Genomic DNA, 25569 nt, shown 5'->3' with positions numbered 1-25569 from the left:
TGAACTAGGAGGAAGGAAGGCACGTATCTGCAGTTGAAAGCACTATTCACTTGACATCCATTGGATGCCAGGCTCTGAGTTAGGTCATGGTGATGAAAAGATGAAAAGTCATGGTCTGTGATGTCAAGGACTGTCTCTAGTAGTAGACAGACACATAGGTGACGATTACGGTCTAGAGTCATGGATGATCCCATAGTGCTGGTGTGTACACATGCAAGAGGAACTTAGTGGGAAGTAGACCTAAATCTACCTGGGGGATTTGGGAAAGACCTCACACAGTTGAGCTGTATTTTGAAGGAGCTTCCCAGACCAATGAAGTGGGGAGGTCAGGGATGTCACTGCAGGCAGAGTGTACAGCATGAGCAAGGGCAAGAGGGAATAAGGGAACTTGGCATATTTGAGGACATAGAAGTCATTTGGTAATGTTGATATTTAAGGGATTAGGGATGACAGCTGTAGTAAACTGTGGGTTGCAGGCTAAATCCAGTCTGTCACCTGGTTTTTGTTTTTTTAAGAGCAGTTTTAAGTTCATAGCAGCATTGAGCAGCAGGTACAGAGATTCCCAAATACCCCCTGCCCTCATACATACATAGCCTCACCCATTATCAACACCCCTCACCAGAGTGGGACATTTGTTAGAAAGTTAACCTACATTGACACATCATCACCATAGTTCACATTAGGGTTCACTCCTGGTTTTGTACATTCTGTGGATTTTGACAAGTGTGTAATGACACGTAACCACCGTTACAGTATCATACAGAATAGTTTCATTGCCCTCTGCTCCATCTAGTCAGCAGCCCTCAACCCCTGGCAACCACTGATCTTCTTACTGTCCTCACAGTTTTGCCTTTTCCATAATGCCACGTAGTTGGAATCATATAGTATGTAGCCTTTTCATATCAGCTTCTTTCACTTAGTACTATGTATGCACTTATGTTTCTTCCATATGTTTTCATGGCTTGATTTCTTTTTATTGCTGAGTGATATTCCATTGTCTGGATGTGCCACAGTTTATTTATCCATTTACTGAAAGATATCTTAGCTGCTTCTAAGTTTTGGCAATGAATGAAGTTGCTGTAAATGCCTGTGTACAGGTTTTTTTGTGTGTGTGGACATAAGTTTTCAGTTCACTTGGGTAAATACAAAGGTACGTGATCGCTGGGTCATAAGGTAAATAGTACGTTTAGTTTTGTAAGAAGCTGCCAAACTGTCTTTCAAAATGGTGGTACCATTTTGCAATCCCACCAGCAATGAGTGAGAGCTCCTATTGCCCCGCATCCTCACCAGCACTTGATGATGTCAGTGTTCTGGGTTTTGGCCATTCTAATGGGTGTGTAGTGGTATCTCATTGTTACTTCATTTTCCATTTCCTTGATGACATATGATGTGGAGCATATTTTCATATGCTTATTTTCCATCTGCATATCTTCTTTGATGAGGGGTCTGTTCAAGTCTTTGCCAATTTTTTTTTATCAGGTTATGCTTTTTCTTATTGCTGAATTTTAAGTGTTCTTTGTATATTTTGGGTATCAGTCTTTATTTTGGATAGCAGTCCTTTGTCAGATATGTGCTTTACAAATATTTTCTTCCAGTCTGTGGCTTGTCTTCTCATTCTCTTCGCCACCTGTTTTTGTAAATAAAATTTTATTTGAATACAGCTGTACTCATTCCTTTACATATTGTCTGTGACTACTTTCATGATACAATGGCAGAGTTAAGTACTTGCGACAGAGGTCGTTTAGTCAGCAAAGCCTAAAAAATTTACTGTCTGGCCCTTTACAGAAAGTTTGCTGATCCCTGCTGTAGGAGATCATAAGGAGGAAAGATCAGTTCACCAAGGGCTTTTTATGCCTTACTGAGGACTTTAGACCTTATTCTTTGGAGACAGGGAACCATTGAATTTTGAGCAATGGTATGATATACTATTTCTGTGGTAAATTATTCAGCAAAGTAGTCTGATGGATAAATTTGGAGCTCTGTCAGTTAGAGTTCATTGTACAGAACAGAAAACACTCTAGGTATTTCAAGCAGAAATTCGGTGCTTACAAAAGTTATTGGATAAGCTGGTGCAACAGAAGTGAGGGGGTCTCCCCTAGGTCTTTGGTTTCAGGTCACAGCCTGTGGCTGCAATCCAGATGTCAGGAAACTGCTGCTGTCCCTACCATCCACCTTGCACAAATGAAGCTGGTGTCCAGGCAGTGAGGCATAGAGTCTGCTGGAACCCCCACTGGTCTCCACCACCACAGGACAAGTAGCTTCTACTTCTTTCTGCTTTCCAAATCTCCTGCAAGAGCTTCTCATTGTTCTGCTCCTTTGCATAAGGGGGGGAAAAAAAAGAGCTTCTGATTGGCACAATCTAAATCACATCTAGAACCTTCCTGCAAGGGAGTCTGGGAGTCATCTAGTCCTTGCAGTGAGGTTGGCGGGAGGAGGGGGCAAGTGGAATAGAAGAGGGTAGGAATGTCTGACACAGTGGGGGTTGAGACTAGAATCAGGGACCAATTAAGGGGTAGGAACTGGTGAGATAGGCATTGATGGGTAGCTATGGGCAGTAGCAAAATAGAGAGGAGACGGGAGCAATCCCTGGAGATACCTAGCAGGTGTAATCAAGCAGGACTGGATGACTGACTAATGAGACAGGGCTAAGGGTAGGGAGGAGTGGAGGAGTCTCAGATTCCTCCATTGTGATCTCATGCGTGGAGACCAGAAGTGCAGGAGGGAAGGAGCTTAGGAAGCTGTCACTTTAAGATCACATCTCTTGTGATGGTGGGCTTTGGTATTTAGTAGGCTCTATGGAACATTGGCGCTCTATAGCTTTGGAGCAGTTATTCCTCTGAAAGTGTATCCATAGGAGGAGGAATGAAACACAAAGTTAAAAACACTGAATAGAACATTGTATTCCTGATGGTGAACAATGGAGCTAAGATAAGGGTCACCACAATTTAGGGCACAGGAGTGATATTTCTAACTTAACCAGACCTTTATCTGGATTCTAGGACTTCTCAGGCCAATTGTGAATGCAAGGGAAAGAGTTTAGAGAGAAGCCAATAAAAAGAGTGTGGGTTTTGGAGAAATGACTCTTCAGTCATGAGAGTTTAGGCAGCTTGGGTTCGTGGTGCTGGAGGACCAAACCAGAACAGAACAAACTGCAGATGCTTTGGACAGATGTGGGTGGCAAGGAGAAGGGTTGCTTAAGTCATGGTGTTTGTGGCTGTGGTTTGTTGTGATGAGGTTAGACTTTTCCTTTAGGATTCTGTTAGAACTGGATGGCTTCTTTTGAAAGTATGAAGGTCCATGAGGTAGGGATTTGGGGGTTAGTTTAGTGACTGTCTTTCTGATGGCTTACCCAATAGCCTAAGTAGAATGACACTTTGAACATTTAAACAATCCTACATTTAGGTTTTTCATTTTGTATTAGATAAAAATAATCACAGGACTAAAATCTAGAATTCATATTGCTTTATGCTTCATATATACTGGGTTTTATGAGGTTGTTATGTACCCTTAACTTGTTGAAAATATAGTGCAAGTATTGGCCTCAATATTCTTTGGGGCTTCCCATTTACTTGTTAGTTCACTTTAGTTTGGCATCCACCTCTGTCATTCTGCTGAAATTATAGCCACAAAAATCCACCTGACCTATCTGCAGGTTTAACATTGTGGTCTAGTCCTTTCTAGAAATATTCTGTGCCTTGGCTTCTACAATAATGCAGAATCCCAGAGTTTTCCTCTCTGGTTTAATTGACCTTTATTATTTAAAAAATAAGTTTGAACACTGTATAAATGTACTCAAATATCATACTGTACTCCATAAATATATACAATGATCATGGGTACATTAAGAAAAATAAATTTTAAAAAAATGAGCGACAGAAGTAGATTAGAGGTTACCAGAAACGGGGGAAGAGATAATAAGAAGTTATTGCTTAATGGATGCAGAGTTTAGGATGACGAAAAAGTTTTGGAAATAGAGGTAGTGGTTGCATAGCATTGAGAGTGTAATTAATTCCACACAATTGTATGTTTAAAAATGCTTATAATGGCAATCATTATGTATGTTTTGCTGCAATAAAAAAATGGGAAAGAAAAGAATTGTTTGATTCGTGTAAATATATGTCTAAATGTATTCCATAAGAGCAGGTGGCAGTATTAAATAGGGCAGTCAAGAGAGGCCCTATTCATTGAGAAAGTGACCTTTAAGCAAAGACTTGAAGAAGGGGAGGGACGTAACCATGAGGACATGTAGGGAAAGAGCTTTTGGTTAGAGAACTGGCTGTTGCGAAGCCCTTAAGGCGGGAACGTGCCTTTGGAGTGGAAGGAACAGTAGGGAGCCAGTCCAATGGGGGGGGGGGGGGATAATGGGAAGAGATGAGCAGTAATTTCTAGGAATTTCTGCTTTATGTATTTCACAATTATTTAATTGGGTCCACAGTGTAGTTTGGAATATGACTTAATGGGCCAATTAAGCTTTTTATCCTTGTCTCGTGATCTTGTCTATCTTTTAAAAATGCTTTTTCTCTTAAAATTTATTTGGCCTGAACAATAAAAAGGAACAATCTAAAATATGAATGACTCTCAAAAGCAGTATGGTAAGTGCAAGAAGCCAGACACAGTAGGTAACATTCTGTATGGTTCCATTTATATAACATTTTGGAAAAGACAAAATTATTGGGACAGAAATCCAATTAGCAGCTGCTGGAAATTAGGGGAGGGATTGACTGCAAAGGGGCACAAGGAAATTTTGGGGGGCAATGGAAATGTTCTAGGTCTAGATTGTGGTGGTAACAGGTGTGTATTCATTTGTTAAAACTCATGAAACTATTTTACTGTATGTAAATTATACCTTAATTTTTTAAATCTTAAAAAAAGTGGTTTGGTTTGACATTCGCATAGTTAACCCAGCTTCTTTTTATTTTGTATCTGCTTGGAATATTTTTTCTCATCCATTTCATTTCAGCCTTTTTGGTCCTTATAGTTTAGTTGGTGTTTCTTGTAACAGCATTTAACTGGATTTTTTGAAAAAATCAATATGATAACTTCTGTCTTTAAACTGTCATGGTTACTCCATTTATGATTCTTATGATTCCTGATATCTTTAGAGTTGTTTTCATCCTTTTCGCCTTTTAATTTCTGCTTATTTTGTCCTGCCTATTTTGTTTCCCATTTCTGATTAACTTTCCACTTTAAGGCTGTGTTTGGCCTGCCTTTTAAAGAAAAGGCTTGATGAGTTGAAGGTATCTTTGGCTCGCTGATTATTTGATAATGGAGTGTGAAATTCTGCATGCAGTGGTGCGAAGAGAATGAGAACTTACTCACTGGCTCTGTCTGAAAGCTTTTCTGTTAGGCTTTACGCTGAGTTTTATAAGCAGGCCTACTTGGTAGGTCTACTTCGTGTGCTTATGAATGGCCTTTGAAGGTGCAACTCTTTAATGACAAAATGACAAAAAAATTTTTTTAATGATATTAGCAAAACCCTGGAGTAGGATATGGTGCAAATACTTGTTATTTCATGGAGGAGAAGGGGAGATTAGGACTAGGTTGGTTTTGCTCTTTTTCTTTAAAATTTTACTTAAAAAATTTCACCATTAAAACTGGTTTAAAAAAGTTTTATTTGAAATCAACTTATACATTTTTGCTTTACACTTAGAAAAGAATGATGAATTGGAGACTTCTGAAGAGTTACTTCCTCCTCTTCCATCTAGTTTGTTGGTTTTTTGCGGGGGTGGTATGCAGGGGGAGCGGTGCTGAAGATGTCGGCCAAACACCCTGTCAAGGACCGTGTGTGCCTCATTCATCTTTGTGTCCCTAGCAGGACCTAGAATAGTGCTGTGCTGCACGTAGCAGCAGCTCAATAAATATTTGTTGAATTGAAAGAGTCTTGTGTTTCTGTTCCTTATTTGCCAGGACGTCGGGGTGGGTCTTGCTACTGGTTTACATTCCTTGGCGCCCCAACTCCTGAGATGTGATGGTTTTAGGGGCACAGGGCATAGGGGAGACTTTTTATCAGAACCTCTTTGTGCTTTCCAAGGTTTTACCTAACTGCCAAGAGTGTGGTGGGTTCCCACTGCCTGCTCAATTTCTCATTTCATCTGTTTTTTTCTTCATCCAATATTTCCACACTGAATGCTTTTCATGGACTATTCTTTTCAAATCCCTGCCACTTTTTAAAAAAATTTATTTTTTATTAGCATATTCATTGTTACAAATCATACTTATTCTTTATACCCCTTATCCAATGAATCCTTGCCACTTTTAAGATTAACATTGGAATCAGAGAAGAGTTGACACAATAAGTCTTGCTTGGGAAAAGAATGTATAAAGCCCATGTACTTTAACCCTACCAGAAAAGAATGTTACTTACCCTCTAAGAACAGTAATATCTCACTTATATATAGTTGTTCAAATTCCTAAGTGATTGTTGAATCTTAGGAATGTGGGTCTCATAACGGATGTTAGGATCACTGAAATGCTGGCCTTTTGAGATGGGCACCGGATTCCAGAGAGCAATGCTATCACTGCACGAAGCTCTCAAAACTAGAGTGAGATAGGGTGACTGGCAAGAATGGGCTGAGGCTATTGCCTAGCCATATATTGGAGAGTTAGTATCTTCTTCTGTGGAAACTACTATTTATTTGTATTGAGAGGATGTATTCATTTTCTGTTGCTGTGTAGCAAATTACCACAAACGCACGGCCTAGAATACCACCATTTATTAGCTCATAGTTCTGTAGGTCTTAGTCCAGCACATGTGGCTACGTTCTCCCTTCAGGGTCTCACAAGGCCGAAATCAAGATGCTGGTGGGGCTGCATTCTCCTCTGGAGACTCAAGGGAAGAATTCACTTTGAGGCTCATTTGGGTTGGTATTTGAGCCCAGTTTCTTGCAGTTGTAGGACTGTGGTTCCCATTTCCTTGCTAACTGTCAGTCGGGCCCTCTCTGAGCTCCTTAAACCCATCAGCATTCTTTCTCATGTGGCCCTGTCCATCTTCAAGTCAGGAAGGGTGCATTGACTCTCCCTGTGTTTTGTCTTTCTGATTTTCTCTTCTGCCACCTGCTAGGGAAAGTGCTCTGCTTTGAGGAAATGATGTAATTAGGTGAGGCTTACCTGGATGATTGCCCTTTCCTAAGGTCAGCTGTGCCATGTAATGTAACAAAATCAAGGGTGTGACAGGTATTCATAGGTTTTAGGTATTAGGGTGTGGTATCTTTGAGAGGAGGGGTCATTTTAGAAATTCTGTCTACTGTAGATGGTCTCTCTCAATTCCCATGCTTACTTGCCTAGTCTCGTTAGAGTGTGCTTAAAAATGACAGCTAGAACAAAGCAAAACAAAAACATGTCAAATAAAATGTGGATTTGGAGATGGCCTTGCAATTTTAGTATATGTATATCAGCACAATGTGAGTCTAATGAAATTATTTTTATTTCTAGACCCTGATGATTTCACACAGCATTTAGGGCTAGTTTTCTGGAAGACAGTAGCTGTGACACTGCCCAATACCTGGTAGACTATGGAGTTTCCATCCTTTGGCGTGGATTCCATTCTTTAGAGGATTGAGGAAGGTGATGAGTGACTGGATTGGAAAGAACATATACAGTACTAGAGATTACAGGCCCAAGAGTGCTTTTGAACCTGACAGCTTGCTTCTTTCATTCATTCAACAGAAATTTCTTGAATGCCTACTGTGGGCCAAGACAGATGCTAGGTGCTGGGTATACAAAGATACACAAAACAGACATGGTCTCTGCCCTCATGGACCTATTGGAGACAGAAATTAAACAAATTAATACACAGATACATAATTACAAATAGAAGTGCCATAAAGGGAATGATTAGGATGCCGTTGAGAGAATGAAAGGGAATTTACTTTAGCCTGGGAGGTGAGGGACATTTAGACCAAGATTTGGCTTAGTAGGCAGCTGGGTGAAGAGACCAGGAAGAACATGCTAGGCAAATAGATTAGCAAAGGGTCTGAGCTTTCCTTAGTAGGAGCTCAGAGGGATGTCTTGAGGAATGTCCATTGGATATGTTCTTTTCGGAGGTTATCTCACCCCTGCTGAATTCCTGCCTTTGTGATTTGTCATGTCTGAACATCTGTGAATAACACTGTCATGTTCTGTATTTCCAGTACCTTCAAGGTGCTATGTAGTCCTTTCGGGTCTGGAGCTGAGGCCATGGTAGGCTTCAAACAAGATACAATACCAGCAGGAAGAAGGTGAAGACCCTTTTCTGATCCACCTGTACAAGTTGGCGCTCCGCATTCCCTCCAGGATCGGCCCCATGCAGATTCTTCCTATGTGTTAGTGGAAGTTGATGGCGCACTGTCTCCTAAGCTGCGAGACTGTCCTATGCCCTTGTATTCAGGTTCAGATGATCTCGGGTCGTAGGACAAATCATGTGCTGTTCTCTGTTCAAGGAACTTCAAGTCATTGGCAGTTGCACTGAGCAGGTGAACACTTCCCCTGTCAATTTTAGCTCTCTTTCAAATTTCAGAAGGTGTTTGAGCATTCTTTTCCATTCAGCCCAACAGTGCAACCTGGAATTAGATTAGATGAGTCACAATTTATTGTGCCTTCTCTCAAGATGAATTTTTTAGACTCATAAAGCTGCCACCATTAAGAGGATTTTTCTGTACTCCAGGTTGAGCAAAAGTAAATTGTCTTTCTGTAGTTTAGAATGGACTTGGCAGCAGTTTTATTTTTATCTTTCCTGTCATTTGTGAGGTTGGCAGCTGAGAGGTAGGGTGCGGAATGGAGCCATAAATTACCCTTGAAATGACCAGAATGGTCCCATTTTAACTCTAATTGCGCCTTTCCTGGTTACTTCTCCATTTTAACCCCCTCCCCCTTGTTCTTCCTAACCCACATTTGATTGGGGAGGAAGAATTGAGGAGGATCTAGGTGGACATAGGTTTGCTTATTGATGCCTTTCTGAATGGTAGAGACCGTTTCTTTTCCCATCACTGCTTCCCATTTTTTTCCATTCTTCTATTTTAAGTGCCTGTTTCTTGCTGGTTCTGTCTTGCTGGAAACTGGCTCAGCTCCACTCACTTTTTTTTCCATGCTGCTATTAAAAGACAATGACCAGTTAACAGTCCTCAGAGGAGGGACAGAGTTGAGGACAGGAGCCTTCTTGGTTCTGGCTGTCCCAGGCAAATATTGATTACCTGAATTGCAATGTGAGACAAGTTTTAAGTTTATTAGGCAATTTTAACTTATGTGCTTGTCTTACTGAAAATGGAGGAAAACTCACTGATTAGTAGTTATACCCTGAAACTTCTCTTTTGCTGAGCTTGAATACCAGGTGGCCTGAATCAGAGTCAAGAACATCCCTTTCATATGCAGAGCCTCTTTTACCAACAGAGAAGAGTATGCATGGCACCTGATATCAGCGAGCCAAGAATTCTTAACATTTGGGAGAGATGTGCCCCTAGGCTTTAAAGAATCCCCACATTCATTAATACAGATATGTTTGTAGGGCTTGAATTTTGCCTAAATCACGTCCCCATCAAGGTTCTTGTTTTCTCTTTTTTTTGAGCACATCTTCACACCATAAGTTATCTATCTTATAAAACTTTTGCTCACTTTTATTTGTCTTACTTGATGATATGTTTTTGTAGTTGCTGAAACACACAAATTCTTTTTAAAATTATTAAGGGCTGGCTGGATAGTTCAGTTGGTTAGAGTGTCCTGTTGGTAACAAGGGTTTGGATTTCTGTACTGGTCAGCTCCCAGAAACAAAACAAACTAAACAAAAAAATTATTAAGTTTACTGATGTATAGTTTTTGATCAGTAAAATTTACCCTTTGCAGTACGTAGTTCTGTAAGTTTTGACAAAAGCGTACAGTTGGGTAACCACTGTCATAATTAAGATGCAAAGATACTTCAGAAAGTTCATGGAAAAATAGAATTAGAAGATAATATGAATCTTTCCATGAACTTTTTGACGTACTCTTGCATAGAAAATGTCATCGCCCCAAAAAGTTCCCTTGTGTCCCTTTGTAGTTAGCCCCTCCTTCCACCCCCAGCCACTGACAAACACTGGTCTGTTTTCTTTCCCTGTAGTTTTGCCTGTTCCCGAATGTCATAAAGATAGAAAGATACACTGTGTGGCCTTTTACTTAGCATAATGCATTCATGATTTATCTGTGTTGTTGCATGTGTCAGCAGTTTGTTCCTTTAACTTGCTGAGTGATATTCCACTGTTTGGATGCGCCACAGTTTGTTGATGCATTCACCAGTGGAAGGACTTTGGGTTGTTTACATTCTGGTGATTATGAATAAAGTCAGCATGAACATTTGCATACAGGTTTTTATGTAAACATTTGTTTTCATTTCTCATGGGTAGATACTCAGTTGTAGGATTGTTGGTTTGTATGCTAAGTACATGTTTAACTTTGTAAGAAACTGCCAAACCATTTCCCAAAGTGGCTATAGCTAAGAACTGTTGATGTTGGGCATCTTTCTTATGCTTAGTTGCTATTCTGTAGATTATCTTTGAAGTGTCTGTTCAAATCTTTTGATTATTTTTTAAATATTGGGTTTTCTTATTGCTGAGTTTTGAGAATTCTTTATATATTCTAGATATAAGTCCTTTATCAAATATGTATTTCACAGTCTAGGAAATGTCTTTTTATTTTCTTGTCAGTATCTCTGGAAGAGCAGGAATTTTAAATTTTGATGAAGCCACGAAATGCTTTAAATTTTTTTTTTTTTTACATTTTATTAGCTATTTCTGCTCTTCCACAAATTCTTTCCTCATTCTGTCCCCCCACTCCCACCCCAGCTACTTGCAACTATTATTCTACTTTCTGACTCTATGAGTTTGATGACTCTGGAGACCATATTAATGGAATCATACAGTATTTTTCCTTTTGTGACTGGCTTATTTCACTTAGCGTAATGCCCTTAAGGTTCATCCATGTTGTATCATGTGTCAGAATTTCCTTTCTTTTTAAGGCTGAATAATATTCCATTGTATCTGTATAGCACATTTTCTTTATTCATTTGTCTGTCAGTGATGGGTTGACTCCGCCTCTTGGCTATTGTGAGCAGTGCTGCTATGAACACGAGTGGGCAAATATCTCTTTGAGACCCTGCTTTCAATTCTTGTGGGTATATACCCAGAAGTGGAATTACTGGATCATATGGTAATTCTATTTTTAGTTTCTTAAGGAACCACTATACTGTTTTCCACAGTGGCTGCACCATTTTATATTCCCATCATCAATGTGCATATTCCATATTCTCCACATCCTTGCCAACACTTGTTTCTGTTCCTTTGATAGTAGCCATCCCGATGGATGTGAGGTGGTATTCTTATTGTAGTTTTGATTTACATTTCTCTAATGATTAGCATTGTTGAGCATCTTTTCATATGCTTGTTGGCCATTTGTATATCATCTTTGGAGAAATGTCTATTAAAAGTCCTTAGTCCGTTTTTTAATCAGGTTTTTTGTTAAATTGTAGGAATAAAGTGTATGATAGATTTATCAATTCAAATTCTGAGCCATCACCAAATTCTGCATTTACTTCTTAGTTTAGCAAAAAATTTTGTTTTCTGGCTTGAGAGTCATTACTTTTTGGACTCTTCACTTTGTTTTTACTTAATTCCAATGCTAGGTTGGCTACCTTTTCTCTCTTTCTTTCTTTTTAATTGTGCTAAAAAAAACACATACCAAAATTTATTATCTTAACCATTTTTAAGTGTATAGTTCAGTAGTATTAAGTATAGTCACATTTTTGTGAGCAAGACTTCCTTTTTAACCAAAGAGACAAGATTTTGTTTTGTTTAATTACTGTATACAAACTACTGTATGTATGACTATGGTCAGCAAGGCTGAACTGAGATGACAATGCCAAGTAGTCAGCTAGGCTCACTCACTAGCCAAGTGGCTCCCACACACCAGTGTTGTATGGTATGATGTAAATCATTGTTTCTGAGCAAAATTACAAATCATTGCATTTCCACAAAGGTGTACACTCTTTGTGGTCAGGGACTCTTTCTGTCTTGTTGCCAGCCCTAGAACAGGGCCTAGCCAGAAAATAACACTTTTCAAATAGTTCAGTGGCCTTCGTGAAGGGTGAGGCAAGATGTCCTCGGTGCCCAAGGCTCTGGCTGTCAGGGTGCAGCTGAGGACTGAGGCCAGTGCTATGCACATCAAAGCTTAAATTCCAAGGTTCGGGCAAGAGTCTGCTCCTGGAGCCTCATCTGTACCAGAGCTGCTTTGAGGAGTATGGAGAGAAAACCCCATGCCCTGGCCTTGATTGGCTTTCTTTAGGGAGGAACTTAGGTAAGTACACATCAGCATATCGAGAAGGGCATGCCGTAAAGACAGCTGAATTCCTGCAGCTAGGTGACTTGAGACCATTTGCAGAGTTTGGCCTGACTGGCAGCCCTCTTCTGAATGCCCCAGGGCTGCATGACTCCTCCCTGTCCCCAAAATGGCGAGGGGGATCAGGCCAAGTTTGAAGTCATGGGCGGAGCTGAAGCCAGCCTGTCTGTGGTGGATCCTGGCTCATCTCACCCCAGTCGGCCCGCTTTGGTCCTGGTGCTATTTTGGCCAATGGTGTGTGGTTTTAGCATTTGGGCCAGCTTTTCATCACGACACAATCCCATCTTAAAGCATTGAGTGCGTTCTCCAAGAGAGGAAAGTGCCGAAGAGATTTCTCCAAGTGTTGAGGCCTTCTCTTCCTTCTGTGTGTCTTATTTTAAAGGAAATACAAGAGCAAAAAACTGGAAAATCCAGATTTAGGGGAAAGGGAGAATCTGGGGAAAGTGTATGTGTGTGGTAGGGAGGGAGGGGTCATGGGGGTGGCGGCTGGCCACGGGCAGGGAGGCAGCAATCCACGCAAAATGGTCCCAGCTGCCCTTGGTTTACAGGCCAACCCCGGCCCCACTCCAGCCTGTCATTCAGGGTAAGCTGCTATCATTAGTGGTTAAATGTTTCTGCAAGTATTCGCTCTCAACTCTGACCGCATGCCCTTTCGGGGAAGGGTGGGAGGAGCCAGGAAGGTAATGGGCCCCACCCTGTTGTCATGCCCAGCTGCTCTGCAGAGGGACAGGGAGCCCAGGCAACTGGAAGTGATCATGGACTTGTCAGACCCCATGCATCTGCAGGATGGCTGCTGGTGCCTTTGCTGTGCTGCCCACGTGGCCTGCGGCCCCTTGAGGGACACAGCCTTTTCTGGGGGGCTGTGCGTCCCAAATCACAGAGGCTTTTTTGTCCTCATAAGGGGATTCTTGGCTGAAATAAACCTTCTATTAACCAATTTTCCCTCTCTCAAGCTCTCTGCCCTCAGCACATCTACACACACATACACATGTTCACCCATTCGCTGAAGACTGCCTTTCTCTTTGGAACTAGTTTGTGCTGCATATTACTGTGCTTTTCTAAAATGTTCCTTTTCAGCTTTCGATGAGGAGTTGCGGTAAAATGCTTCATACCAACATTTCTTCCCATGAAGTGGGGACTTTGAAATCTTTTTCTTTGACAGAGGTGTGGTTGACAGGTCTTGATTTATGAAATTAGCTTAGGGAAAAATAAGATGGAAAAAGAGTCCAAATTGAATCTTTATTTCCATAGTTCAGTCGTACCTTCTCTCCGTTTTTCACTGCCATGCAGTGTTTTGGTATGAAGGACTCCAGAGTTTGCTAGTTTACTCCTTTTTCTTTTTTGGCCCAAGAAAAACTTTTTTCTTTTTAAAAAATGTGTGTTTTTTTCCTTAAGAGTATACAAGCTCAATGAAGGAAACTAGAAAAAACCAGAAGAGCACAAAAAGCAAAACTAAAGGGTCCGTATTCCCAACATCCAAACATAATCATTATTAACATTTTGGTTTATGTCCGTCTTGTCAGAAAAATCTGTTTCTTGCACTAGAGAAGGTAGTGGGTGGAGGTGGTTCATATTTCTGTTCAGGAACCCCCTGGTTCGTGTGCTGCAGTCTTGTCCTGACACCCTGGACTAGAGACTCTCATCTCAGAGATGTTCTGGTGGGTGTGGATCCTTCCAGCCGGGAACTTTCCATTATAAAGTCATAATCTGATTATTGGCTGAATGACCAGTAAGAGGATAGCCCAAGAGGAATTCAGCTTAAGTCCAGGCTTTCCACCCCCATTCTCCAACCAAAAAGCATGGGCTCTTGAGGTTAAACTGCCTGGATTTGAATCTTTGATTCTATAGAATTTCTCTGTGTCTGTTTTCTTATCTGTAAAGTGAGGATAAACGTAAGCTACCATGTGCCCGAAACATAATGTTACAGCTCAGTGAATATTATGTACTTCTGTAGTTGTTATTATTACTTTTATTGTTGATGGTAATCTTACTGCTCCATGTCATGTGTTGTAAATTGTTCTCTGGGGCCTCTGTTTCTCTGCCTGGAGAGGGGCAGTCTTTTCTTCACTGGATGGTATTTAAAGCATCTCACTGTTGCAGAGTAGAAAGATGAATAAGCAGTAGAATAATCTCCTTTGGTGAAACAGCCTAACCAAAGGGCAGGGAGGCTTAGACATTTCCACTGAGCGATCGAGGTCAAGTTGCAGAAGGAACTTGAGAACATGTACTGCCTGTTGCCTTAATTTCCCTGAAGATGTCACATAGGTTTTCTGCTGATCGATCCCACTGTTTTCTTTGTGATTTGGATGCATTTTTGCATTTTTTCTCATTTACATGGATGGACTGGTGAGTCATCTTTTCTAGATAAAAACTGCCAACAAATGCATTGACTAAAGTTGTTAATGTCCCTTGACTTCTACTCCCTAGGGAATCATCTTTCTAGCTGTAGTGAATATGGATTTGGATAATTTTGGGCTCTTTTTGCCTAATGGGAGAAATATTTCATCTGTAACCTGTCCAGTGATTCTTGTTTATTTCTAATATTTGAGCCCAACAAAAATAATGTGATGGTTATGGGATATTTTGCCAGTTATTTCAGATGTGGGGGCAATTCACTCTGAATTTGTTTACTTCAAGTGGAAAAGTTTGCCCGAAGTTGCCTTCTGGCCTTTTACCAAGAAGGAAGCTTCCATGGGTCTCTCTGCTTGGAGCCAGCTTCTGTGGAGTCAAAAACTAGATAGGCTATTAAAGGTCTTATTTCCAATAAGTAGCAAGAGAGGGAGTATGATGACTTAAGTAGGATGCACTGCTTTCTTTTTCACAGTGACTTATGTCTGATGTCTGTCTGCTTTATGCTTTGAACCCCCAGGACGCACAGACATTCAGGTGGTTCAGCCAGAACAACCACAGCAACCAGTGAGCAAAGCCCTGGTGCTAGGAACCGGCACCGCCAGCCCAACAAGAACCCAAGCCACAATGGCTTGGCCAATGGCACAGGTGAGTGATAGCACAGAACTCCAGCCTGGACTGAGCAATGGGCTCTAACCTGTCCTGACCTGGAGTTGGGACTCTGCCCACTGTGTCAGAGCAGAGGGTGGGCAAGAGAAGACCCCAGGACTGAAATGAATTTGAATCTCTCAGTTTTTCTGTTGACCCGTCTTCTTTTTTCTCTGGCATATTCTGTATAGCCAAGATTATTCTCCATATTACTGTGCTTTTCTAAAATGTTCCTTTGCATGGAAATAAAAAGTACTGCTTTTCTGTTCATTTGTTATCAACATTGGATTTCATTTTGTAGGGGGATATCTTATTTATACATGACACATTTTTTATTTTCTTAATTTAAGGAAATTATCAGACTAGGGGAAAAGAGGACTTAGTATTGGTGCTAAGAGCTGAGTTGGAGGAGATGGCAGCACCGTTGAGCAGACTGGGGATTGTGACCAGGGGCAAAGCCAGATCACCACTGGGGAGTGCTCTATGGCCATTCCAGTGAGGGTCCCGCTTGAGAGGAGACAGACCTGTCCACATCTGCTTAGAATGTCTCTGCTCTTGGCTCTCCCACCCTGTAAGTGGGGAGAAAAGGACCTATTTCAAAACATTTTTTTTTGTGGTCCTTCTTTCTCTGTGTCTCATCAGGACAGTGTTAGAAAGAAAAAAGGAAGTGAAACGTTCATTTTTCTAAACTTCTCGAAGACTGTCAAATCTTTGGTGACTGCTGGTCATTTGGTAATTTTTCTGGATTTGGGGCAGTTGGGAAGGGACAGAGTTGTTTGCTTTGATAAACTGTAGGTAGGGCAATATAGGTGTCTAAATAGGTAAGTGACACAGAAATAATTTTGTAGATTCTTGTGACAGCAGAGGTGTGACATGAGGGACCAGAGATCTGGAGCAGCATTGTTTCTTCACATAAGTGTTATAGCATTATTACTGATCTATGTGTGACAAACTTACCGAGTAGAAGAAATCAATTGGGTTATTTTGGAATAACTTTCAGTTCTCAAGCAGCACTGTGTGGGGCTTCCTGGTCCCTCTGGTAGCTTATGTTGCCTGGATATCTTATTGTCTGCAGTGGACCATAGGGTGGAATGGCCTGTGTCTGGCAAGACTCACTGTGAGCACAGTGGCCTGATCTCCTCCCTGGAGTTTAAGACCTGCCTGAAGAAACTGAGTTAACTAGTGTGCCCTGAGCCTTGGAGTCAAGGATGAGCTGCAGGTGAGGAGCCCTAGTGGCTGCTGTCAGCCCACCTGATGCTTCTGTACCAACCACCATTGGTTGAAAGAACATTCTGTGGTAGTGTAGTAGCTTGGCCTGAGCTCTCCGTCTGTGTGAAGGAGATGGTGAGGTGGCGGCTGTGGACTGTTACAGAGAATCTTATGCAGCTTTGTGAGCACCAGTAAGCACACTTTTCTTAGAAAAATAAGTTGCTCGTGGAGGAGGGCCAGCGTTTACAAATGGGGAAGGGGAACTGGCTTTTTGGAACCACTTGTTCCCTGGATGCAATGGCTAAGCAAAAAACCACTTTATTCTTCCAGGGGCCTACATTACCGTGATAGTGGTTTCCCTCGGCCATCTCTGCCTTTTGTATAAAAACTATTGGTAAATTGACTTTATATGGTGATGGTCTTTGAGTCAGTCTTCTTGGACATTTAAACAGATCTGTATTTCCCCTACATTTATTTTTAGGTACCTTTGCTTATTATCCTTATCTCTAGGGACATTATGTTCTAGAATACAAGGCAGGTGCCAGCTGTGTCTTCAGAAAGCCAAGTGTTTCTGACCCCAGGCTACCTTGGAAATGTTTTATATGAATGCCCAAACTGTTCCTAAGACCCATCTGTGGAGGCTAGCAATTGTATTTTAGGGATTTCTGCCCAATAAAATAAAATACTAAGGCCTTGGCCTCTGTCTGTCCCCTTTCTGCTGGGATAACAATTCACCTTTACCTCTCAGGCAGCCTGGACTTTTACAGGCTCTTTAGTGTCCACCCAAAGGGTAGAGAAGGATCTCACCTTTACTGTGGGGAGCAGGCAGAAGGTCTCCTCTTCTGCAGTGCAGGACTAGAAGAGGGTTTGAGGACATGAGTGAAGACATCTCCATCCCTCCACATGCTGCTACGAGAACCATGAGGACCAGTTCCAAGATGGAGGTGGTAGTGAGCTGGGCCTCCTGGAAGTTGTCACAGACCTTCAAGATTTAGTTAGCAGGCCTTTTTGGCTGTTTGCTACAGTTATGCATGCAAAAGACATTTGGGGCAAAACTGGAGCCGAGTTCCAGGTGGTTTTTTCATGTTGTCACAACTGTAAAGTGTCCATTTTTATAAAATGAGAGTGAATGGCAGCCTGTCTGTATAAATATAACATTTCCAAGTTCTGGAAGTGGTGGAATTGAGCAAGAGACTAATGGTATAGCACTTCATTGAGATTTGTATGGAGTAATTTAGTTTCTAATTTTTTATTGCAGACTTTACCCCCAAAATTACGTCTCTTAGTCCTCACTGTAATGTGATTTCCAGGCACATTGGTTGGAGTCACACTGGCTGCTGTCAGATCCTGCTCCTCATGTGTAGTATATATGTAAATTCTCATTTATAAAATTAGGGCAAGAGTTGTTATAAGTAATAAGCTATTTAAAACATATAGAACCCTTGGCATGGTACCTAGCACGTAGCTTTTATCTTTATGAGTAATTTCATACAGTTAGAATTGTACAGCATGAATGAATATTCTTTTTTTGCTTTGTTATTTTTTATATACTCTTCACATATCTATGTAGTCTTCTTGTTTACTTTTTTGAAAGTGGCCTCATACTATTTCACAGTTAATGTGGCATGATTCATTTAACCATTCCTTAATTCTTGTGTATTTCCCTATTGTAAAACAAAATCCTGCTGTAAACATCTTTGCAAACACCTTTGTTTCTTCTTGATTGAAATTCTTGAGTCAAAGGATATGAATTTTTAACACTGAAATCTAATATGTATTACCAGATTGCCTTCCAAGAACATCAATCATATGTCCAAAGCAGTGTAAAATATTTGTAAAGTGTTATATGAGGTTTATTTTTTCCTGTAACTTTGTAAATATTGGCTTATCATTTCTGCTAGCAGTGTTAAGTGCCACTTCATGGTTTAACCTCATTGCATTTCTTCAATTACTAGTTGCTTAACTGGTTTTTTTTTGTCTTTTTTTTTTATAATGTTTGATTATTTGTCCTTTAGTGATTGAGATATTTATTTCAGAGATTTATATAAGCTTTTAGTATATTCTAGGTACAATTTTTAAAAATTGTGATAAAATACACATAACATGAAATTTACCATTTAAACCATTTTTAACTGTAATTCAGTGACATTAAGTACAGTCAGTCTTATGCAACTATCACCACCACTGTCCATTTCCAGAACTTTTTTATCATCCCAAACTGAAACTCTGTATCCGTTAAACGATAACATTTTCCCCTCCCCACCAACCTGTGTTAACCTCTGTTTTACTTTCTGCCTCTGTGAATTTGCCTATTCTAGGTAACTCACGTAAGTGGAATAACTTGTCCTTTTGTGTCTAGCTTATTTCACTTATCATAATGCTTTCAAGATTCATCCATGTTGTAGCAGGTATCAGAATTTCATTCCTTTTTAAGGTGAATAATATTCCATTGTGTGTATATACCACATTTTGTTTATCCATTATCTGTTGATGGACATTTGTTTCCACCTTTTGGCTATTGTAAATAATGATGCTGTGAACATGGATGTGCAAATATCTGAGTCCTTGCTTTCAGTTCTTTTGGTTATATACCTAAGAGTAGAATTGCTGGATCATATGATAAATCTATGTTTAACTTTTTGATGAACTTCTGTTCTGTTTTCCACAGCAGCTTTACAATTTCACATTCCCACCAGCAACGTATGAAGGTGCCACTTTCTCCACAGCCTTGCTGACACTTATTTTCTGTGTTTTTGGTAATAGCCATCCTAATGGGTGTGAAGTATCTAGGTACAAGTTTTATCTGTTATGTTTATGATTATAAATTTTCTCCCTATTTCACTGTTTTGCATTTTATCCTATTTCTGTGACTTTTATAAAAAAGGAGTTTAAAAAGTTTAAAATTAAAAATAATTGTGCCTGAATTTTTTTTAATGTGTGTAATTTCACCTTTTGCTTTAATAAGTGAAAAGATTCTCTCGTCTGTAGATGAGATAAATTCTTTTTTGCTGTTTCTTTCCATGATTTTATGTTTAAAAAAAAAACTATCCCACTGGAATTTATAGTGCTATGATATATGTATCACTATAATATATATATACAATATCACTATAAGTACATATTTTTATATGTTTGAGTGCTTGGTCCAAATTAATTTTTCTCTATATTGGGATCCAATTATTATAGAGGCATTAAATAGTTTCTTTTTTCACTGTCATTTTACTTAGTGTTTATCACTTATCACATTCTTATATACAGTAAAAATTTGTTTCTTATTTTGAGCAAGTCCTGTATGATTTTGATTATTGATGTGTTATAGTATGTTTCTTTAATGTTTGGAAGGGCTAGTTCTTTCTTATTACTTTTTCTCCATAACATTCTTTGGTAGTTTATAAATTTTCAAAACAACTTTCAGACTTTGAATTCTTTGAAGTGCGGTGGAATGTAAGTGGGAGTTGCGTTAATCTATATATTAACCGGGAAATGATTTAAACTTCCCATTAATCAGGTAACATGGTACGGCTTTGTCCATTTTTAAGGTTTTCTCCTTTTTTCCCTTGTTTTTCTTTATATACGCCTCACCCATCCTGTGCCAGGCTAATTACAAAATCTTTTTCTAGTTTTGGTCGCTCTTGTGAAGAGCTGACTTATGAATCGCATTGAAGCGCAGTTGCTTGTGTTTCGCGGGTGAGAGATTCTGGCTGCTTTACTGTGGATCTTATGTTATGAACTGATCTTTAGTCAAAAAAGGTTCTCTTGTTGGTGGTGATTGCCTTCTATGTGCCTGAGTGTGGGGGCAGAACAGATCTGTGTGTGCACTATGAGCCTGTGCTATACCATACACGCCTACACATCTTGGAACACACAGCGAGCTGGCAGCGTGTCTAGGATTAAGAGAAAGAATTTCCAATTCACGATCTTTTTTTTTTTTTGGCTAACTGTGACTAGAGTATGCCTTAGCCCTAAATGAGTGCGTGATTCATAAAGTTAGAATGTTTAACCAATATTGCAGAGGGAATCTTATGAAATACATACAGTTGTAGAACCCAAGGGCTATTCAACTGCTGTTTTAGCTACTTGCCCCGTTTACCCTTAGTACCCAGCTTCTCTTCCCATATAGTTAAGTTGTCTAAGCCATCTTCTAGGCCCCCCACTGCCACCAATGTTTTTACCTCGTGGTTTAGTGCTGGTTCTGCTATTTGCTGACTGCATGGCACCTCTCTGAGTGGTCCCTCTGTGAGCCTCAGTTTTGTCTTTAGTGAAATAGGAATAATAGTATCTTCCTCATAAGGCTATTAGGAGGATAAATGAGCTAATAAAAGTGAAGTTGCTAAAGGCAATGCAGGATCTGGGATTGGATCCTGGAACAGATAAAGAACAGGAGAGGAAAAGCTGGTGAAATTCACGTAAAGTCTGATGTTTACTTAATAGTAATGTACTAATTAACTGTTTAGCTTTAGCAAATGTGCCATGGTCATGTAAGATAGTAATACTAGGTGAAAATGGGTGAAGGGCATACCACCTTTTCAACCTTTCTATATATCTAAAGTTATTCCAAAAAAAATGTTTTTAAAGGAAACTGTTTTGCAAATGATAATGTTACACAAATATCAGGTGGTTTTATTTCAAATATCTTTCTTTTGCCAGATTGTTAGGTTTATTGAACAAGTATTTATGAACAGATACTTATCAAATGCCATTTTGTTAAGCAGTATGGGCAATGTGAAGAAGTACAAGACAGGCCTGATAATTTCTTTTAGGAAAAGAAGATGAAAACACATCTAAGCTAAGAAACAACACTGCAGGTGTCACAGGGTCTGTGTGGCTGAGACCACAGGTGCCGTGGGCTCCACAAATGGGCATGGTCACCACGGGCTGAAGTGGTTTGCAGGGCGTCCAGGGAAGAGGGCCGACTTGCGCAAAGAGGTGGAGCAAGAGCACAAGAGACAGAGAATGGACGTAGTGACAGCTGAGGCAAACGATCTGCCCTTGTTCTCAAGAAGGGCGCTGTCTTTGGGGAGACAAGGAGTGTACATCAAGTAATTAGAATTAAAAGTTAGAGAACGTTGGCTACACTGAATAGAGCCAAAATGTAAAATACAGCACTTCTCTAAGCATGATGAAGTTGTACTTTCTTGTCTTTGATAATCTAGTTTTTCTATTCGAAGCGCCGTTGTGCTTGAGTATGGGGGCCCTGCCACTGCTTTACCATGGTGACCGTGGACCAGTGACTGACAGTCTGAACTTAACTTCTTCTACCTGCGATGAGGTTCTTTCGAGCTCTTGTGTTCTAAGAATGTGTGTGTACACATAACCTCACACACACACCCTATTTGGGAGCAAAAGAGTAAAAGCATGGACATAGAAAGCATGTCAATGCTAAGACATCTGGCTTTTGTACGTCTCTCTCTTTCCAAATTTGAACTCAAGCTGTAGCACAAAACTCCTAAACAGATGAGCTTCTCTGGTAAATCAAAGGCTCCTAGATAGGCCTGCGATCAGATACAGTCCTGGAGGAGGAACCCTTCTAACTGGATTTGCAACTACATGATCAATCAGATCCAAATAGCATTGATGGGTGTGCCGTGGGCTCTGCTTTTGTTCTTTTCCTGGTCAACAAATTCATAATAATTATTTTTAATAATAGTAAATGTACAATATTAAAACTTTAAAAGTATAAAAGCTTAAACAGTATAAAGAATGTTTTCTTCTTATCCCAGCAGCCTTCATTCGGTTTCCTCCCCAGAGGCAGCCAGTGTTGCATTTCTAGTGATTCTTCAAAAGATGTTCTTTGAATGTACAAGTGTATGCATATACAGTCAGCCCTCAGCGTCTTCTGGTTCTGCATTTGTAGATTCAACCAACCATGGATTGGAAATATTCGAAAAAGAAAAAAAAAGAATAAAAAATAACAGCACAATAACCAAAAAACCCAATAAAAAATACGGTATAACAACCATTTGTATAGCATTTACATTGTATTAGATAGTATAAGTGATCTAGAGATGATTTCAAGTATATGGGACGATGTGTGTAGGGTATATGCAAATACTGTACCATTTTATATAAGGGACTTGAGTATCCATGGATTTTGGTGTAGATGGAGGGTCCTGGAACCACTGAAAGACTGTATATTCTTTGAAAAAACACATGTGCTTACACACACACAAATGATAGCACAATATATACACCCTTCTGCTCTTTCCCACTTAAAAATTATCTCAGAGTTTTTCTACAGAACTTGAAGTCCACCTGAAGAGCTTTGTTCTCCCTCCCTCCCTCCATTAACCCCAGCCAAAGATGGGGAAAATTTTAGTATCAATAAGAACAATACTGAAATATTTTAAATATGTTTTGATCTAATACCTCATAATGATTTTTTAAACAAAATAAAATTTCATTGTTCATTTTTAGAAGATGCAAGGAAATCAACTTATTATTCTGGAAACTGGTAGATAAAGGGAAAGAATAAAGCATTTCTGTTGCCTTTTCTTCACAAACTGAACCTCAAGATTCACCTAATAAATAGTTAAGGGGAAGTTTATAGAATTATTCTAAGGATTTGGATCCCCTTACCAGACAGTTGCCAGAAAGAAAAAAAAGAAAAAGTATTCTAGCTAATAAATGAAGAAGAGATGATAGAAATCACTCTTTTGTAACCTCCAGTGAATTGTTTAATTATTTAAATCTATTTCTGAACTTTCTTATCCATTTAATTGACATCCGCCTATTTATGCATCAATGCCACATTGTTTAACTGTTATAGCTTTATAAGATGTTTTAATACTTTAGAGAACAAATTCCCCCATATGTCCACACAGCATTCTTCTTTAGAATTTTCTTGGCTATTCTTGTCTATTTTGTTTTTCTTATACATTTTAGAGTGAATTTATCTAAGTCTGAAAGAAGTCATGATGATTTTTTAAAAATTGGAATTGAGTAAAATGTATAGATTTGCATAAAGAGAATTGCCATCTGTTGTGTTTTATTAACTCAGCTGAGATCTAATAGGAATATAAATATAAAGTCTTGGATTTATGTTGGGGAAACATTAATTGCACAAGATTTAGTCATTTATTAAACAACTAATTTATGTACCAGACAGCATTTCATATACTGGGGAGAAAGCAAGTGAATAAATTGTAGGCAGTCCCTAGACTCAGGCTCTTATCCATTTTCGTTTCAGCTGACCACCAGTCTCATGTTAGCCTGTGGGATCCTGTGATTGCTCAGTTAATGTGATCTTGGGTGCATTGCAGTATGTACACAGAGAGGGAAGGAGAATGTAATGAATGAGTGGTTTGGGCTCTGGAGGCAGACAGCACGGTGTGAGTTAGGTGCCATATGACCGTGGCAGGTTATTTAGCCTATTTGAGCCTTAGTCTCCTCAACTGCAAAATGGGGGATATCAGTTATACCTAACTTGTGGGATTGCTTGTCAGGCTTAGTGAGATAATCGAAAGTGCTTTGCACCTTTCCTGGCACGTACTGGTGTTCCATATATATTACGTAGTATCGTTTAAATTGGTAATCTGACTCTGCTGGTCTGATGGTATCTAATTATTATGTTCAGTTCCTGATATCATTGTTTAGGAGAAGATATCCAGAAGAGTGAAGCCAGATGGTAAGGAAAGCCCAGAAACATTGAGGAAATAGTAGGCCTTTTTACTGGAAAAGAGAAGACTAATGAGAAACAGATTCTTATTTTGAATTACTTTGGGGATGGGGGTGGAGGACTCAGTCCAGCTAGTGGCATTCAGCTTAACATAAGAATAAACTTTCTGGCAAGTACCTCTGTTCAACAATGGAATGGTTCTGTAGTGAGCTCCCTGTCAGAGGGAACGTTGGAGAAGAATCTGGACAGCCATTTGTTGGAAAACTACAAAAAGAATTTCTGAATTAGGAAGTTGAGATTAAAAGATGACTAAGGAATTTTTCCGTGAAATTCTCATATAAACGTACAGATATGCAGTCACATATGTAGAAAATTCTCTGTGTATGGCTTATCCATTTTTAAAGAAGTACAGTTCTTTGAAATCTTGTTTGATCCTTTTTTGAGTTAAGAGGATATTGCAATGCATTGTGGTCCTTGTGAACATAAGAGATCATCAAAGAAGTGAAGAAACGGTGAGATAAGGAGACGTGGGGTCTAGCTTATTTCACTTGTTTCATTGTCTCTTGTTACGTAGGAGACAAGTCCCTTAGCTTTTGAGCACCTCCTTGTTTGTTTAGAGTATTAATCCTCGCTTCTTACTTTGAGCATGAGTCTTTAAAAGAACGAGCACATTATTGGAAGTTTTCTACCTCTTAACTGTGTATGGAGCTTTTTGAAGGTAGGTGCTATTCGTGTCTAGCAGACAGATGGCAAGTTTAAAGAAAAGGATGTGACTCTATAAATTGGCCTTGGTCTTGCTCCATTTAGCATCGACACTCTTCCCTATTGTCCTCATTTTTCTTTCTACTCTTTATTGTGATAAATGTAAGCATAGTATGTTAGAAAAACCTGATAAAGTTACATAAAAGAGGCAGTATTTAATATATTTATGTCGGATTTATCCACCTATTTCTTTCAGACAGCTGACATTACTGACTTGCTGTAATTTCCACAGTTATGTTTTGTAAAATGTTTTGCTGTCGCTGGATACCTGCAGGGTAACTGTAGATACTTTGTTAGCACCTTAAGTGAAAAACCTAGTAAGTGTAAACAAAATTCTTATTCTCAGTTGATCTTTAAAGTATGATTTGTGCATTTTCAGTGAATGATGAGCCCACTGCAGCCACCGATCCTGAAGAACCTTCTGTCGTTGGTGTAACGTCCCCATCTACTGCAGCCTTGAGTGTGACCCCAAACCCCAACACGACGTCTCTGCCCACTCCAGCCATACCGGCTGAAGGAGAGGAACCCAGCACTTCGGGCACACAGCAGCTCCCAGTGGCTGCTCAGGCCCCCGATGCTCTGCCTGCTGGGTGAGTAGCCTTCTGTCCTTCAGCAGCGCTTTCCCCCCAAACTGAGGCTCCCTCACCAGG

General features: G+C 39.8%; 1 protein-coding gene across 2 annotated transcripts in view; it reads left to right on the top strand.

Moving 5' to 3' along the window:
- The window catches only part of WWP2 (WW domain containing E3 ubiquitin protein ligase 2), a 135951-nt gene that overhangs the window by 68666 nt on the left and 41716 nt on the right, over positions 1-25569 (top strand). For both annotated transcript variants that reach the window (XM_063110276.1, XM_063110277.1), the window contains 2 exons: positions 15206-15333; positions 25299-25509. In XM_063110276.1, coding sequence (XP_062966346.1) covers positions 15206-15333; positions 25299-25509 — 339 coding nt within the window. The remainder of the gene's footprint in view (positions 1-15205; positions 15334-25298; positions 25510-25569) is intronic.

Source organism: Cynocephalus volans, chromosome 10 (genome assembly GCF_027409185.1).
Source record: "Cynocephalus volans isolate mCynVol1 chromosome 10, mCynVol1.pri, whole genome shotgun sequence".
Taxonomy (NCBI): Eukaryota; Metazoa; Chordata; class Mammalia; order Dermoptera; family Cynocephalidae; genus Cynocephalus; species Cynocephalus volans.
This window is presented reverse-complemented; position numbering and strand designations above follow the sequence as displayed.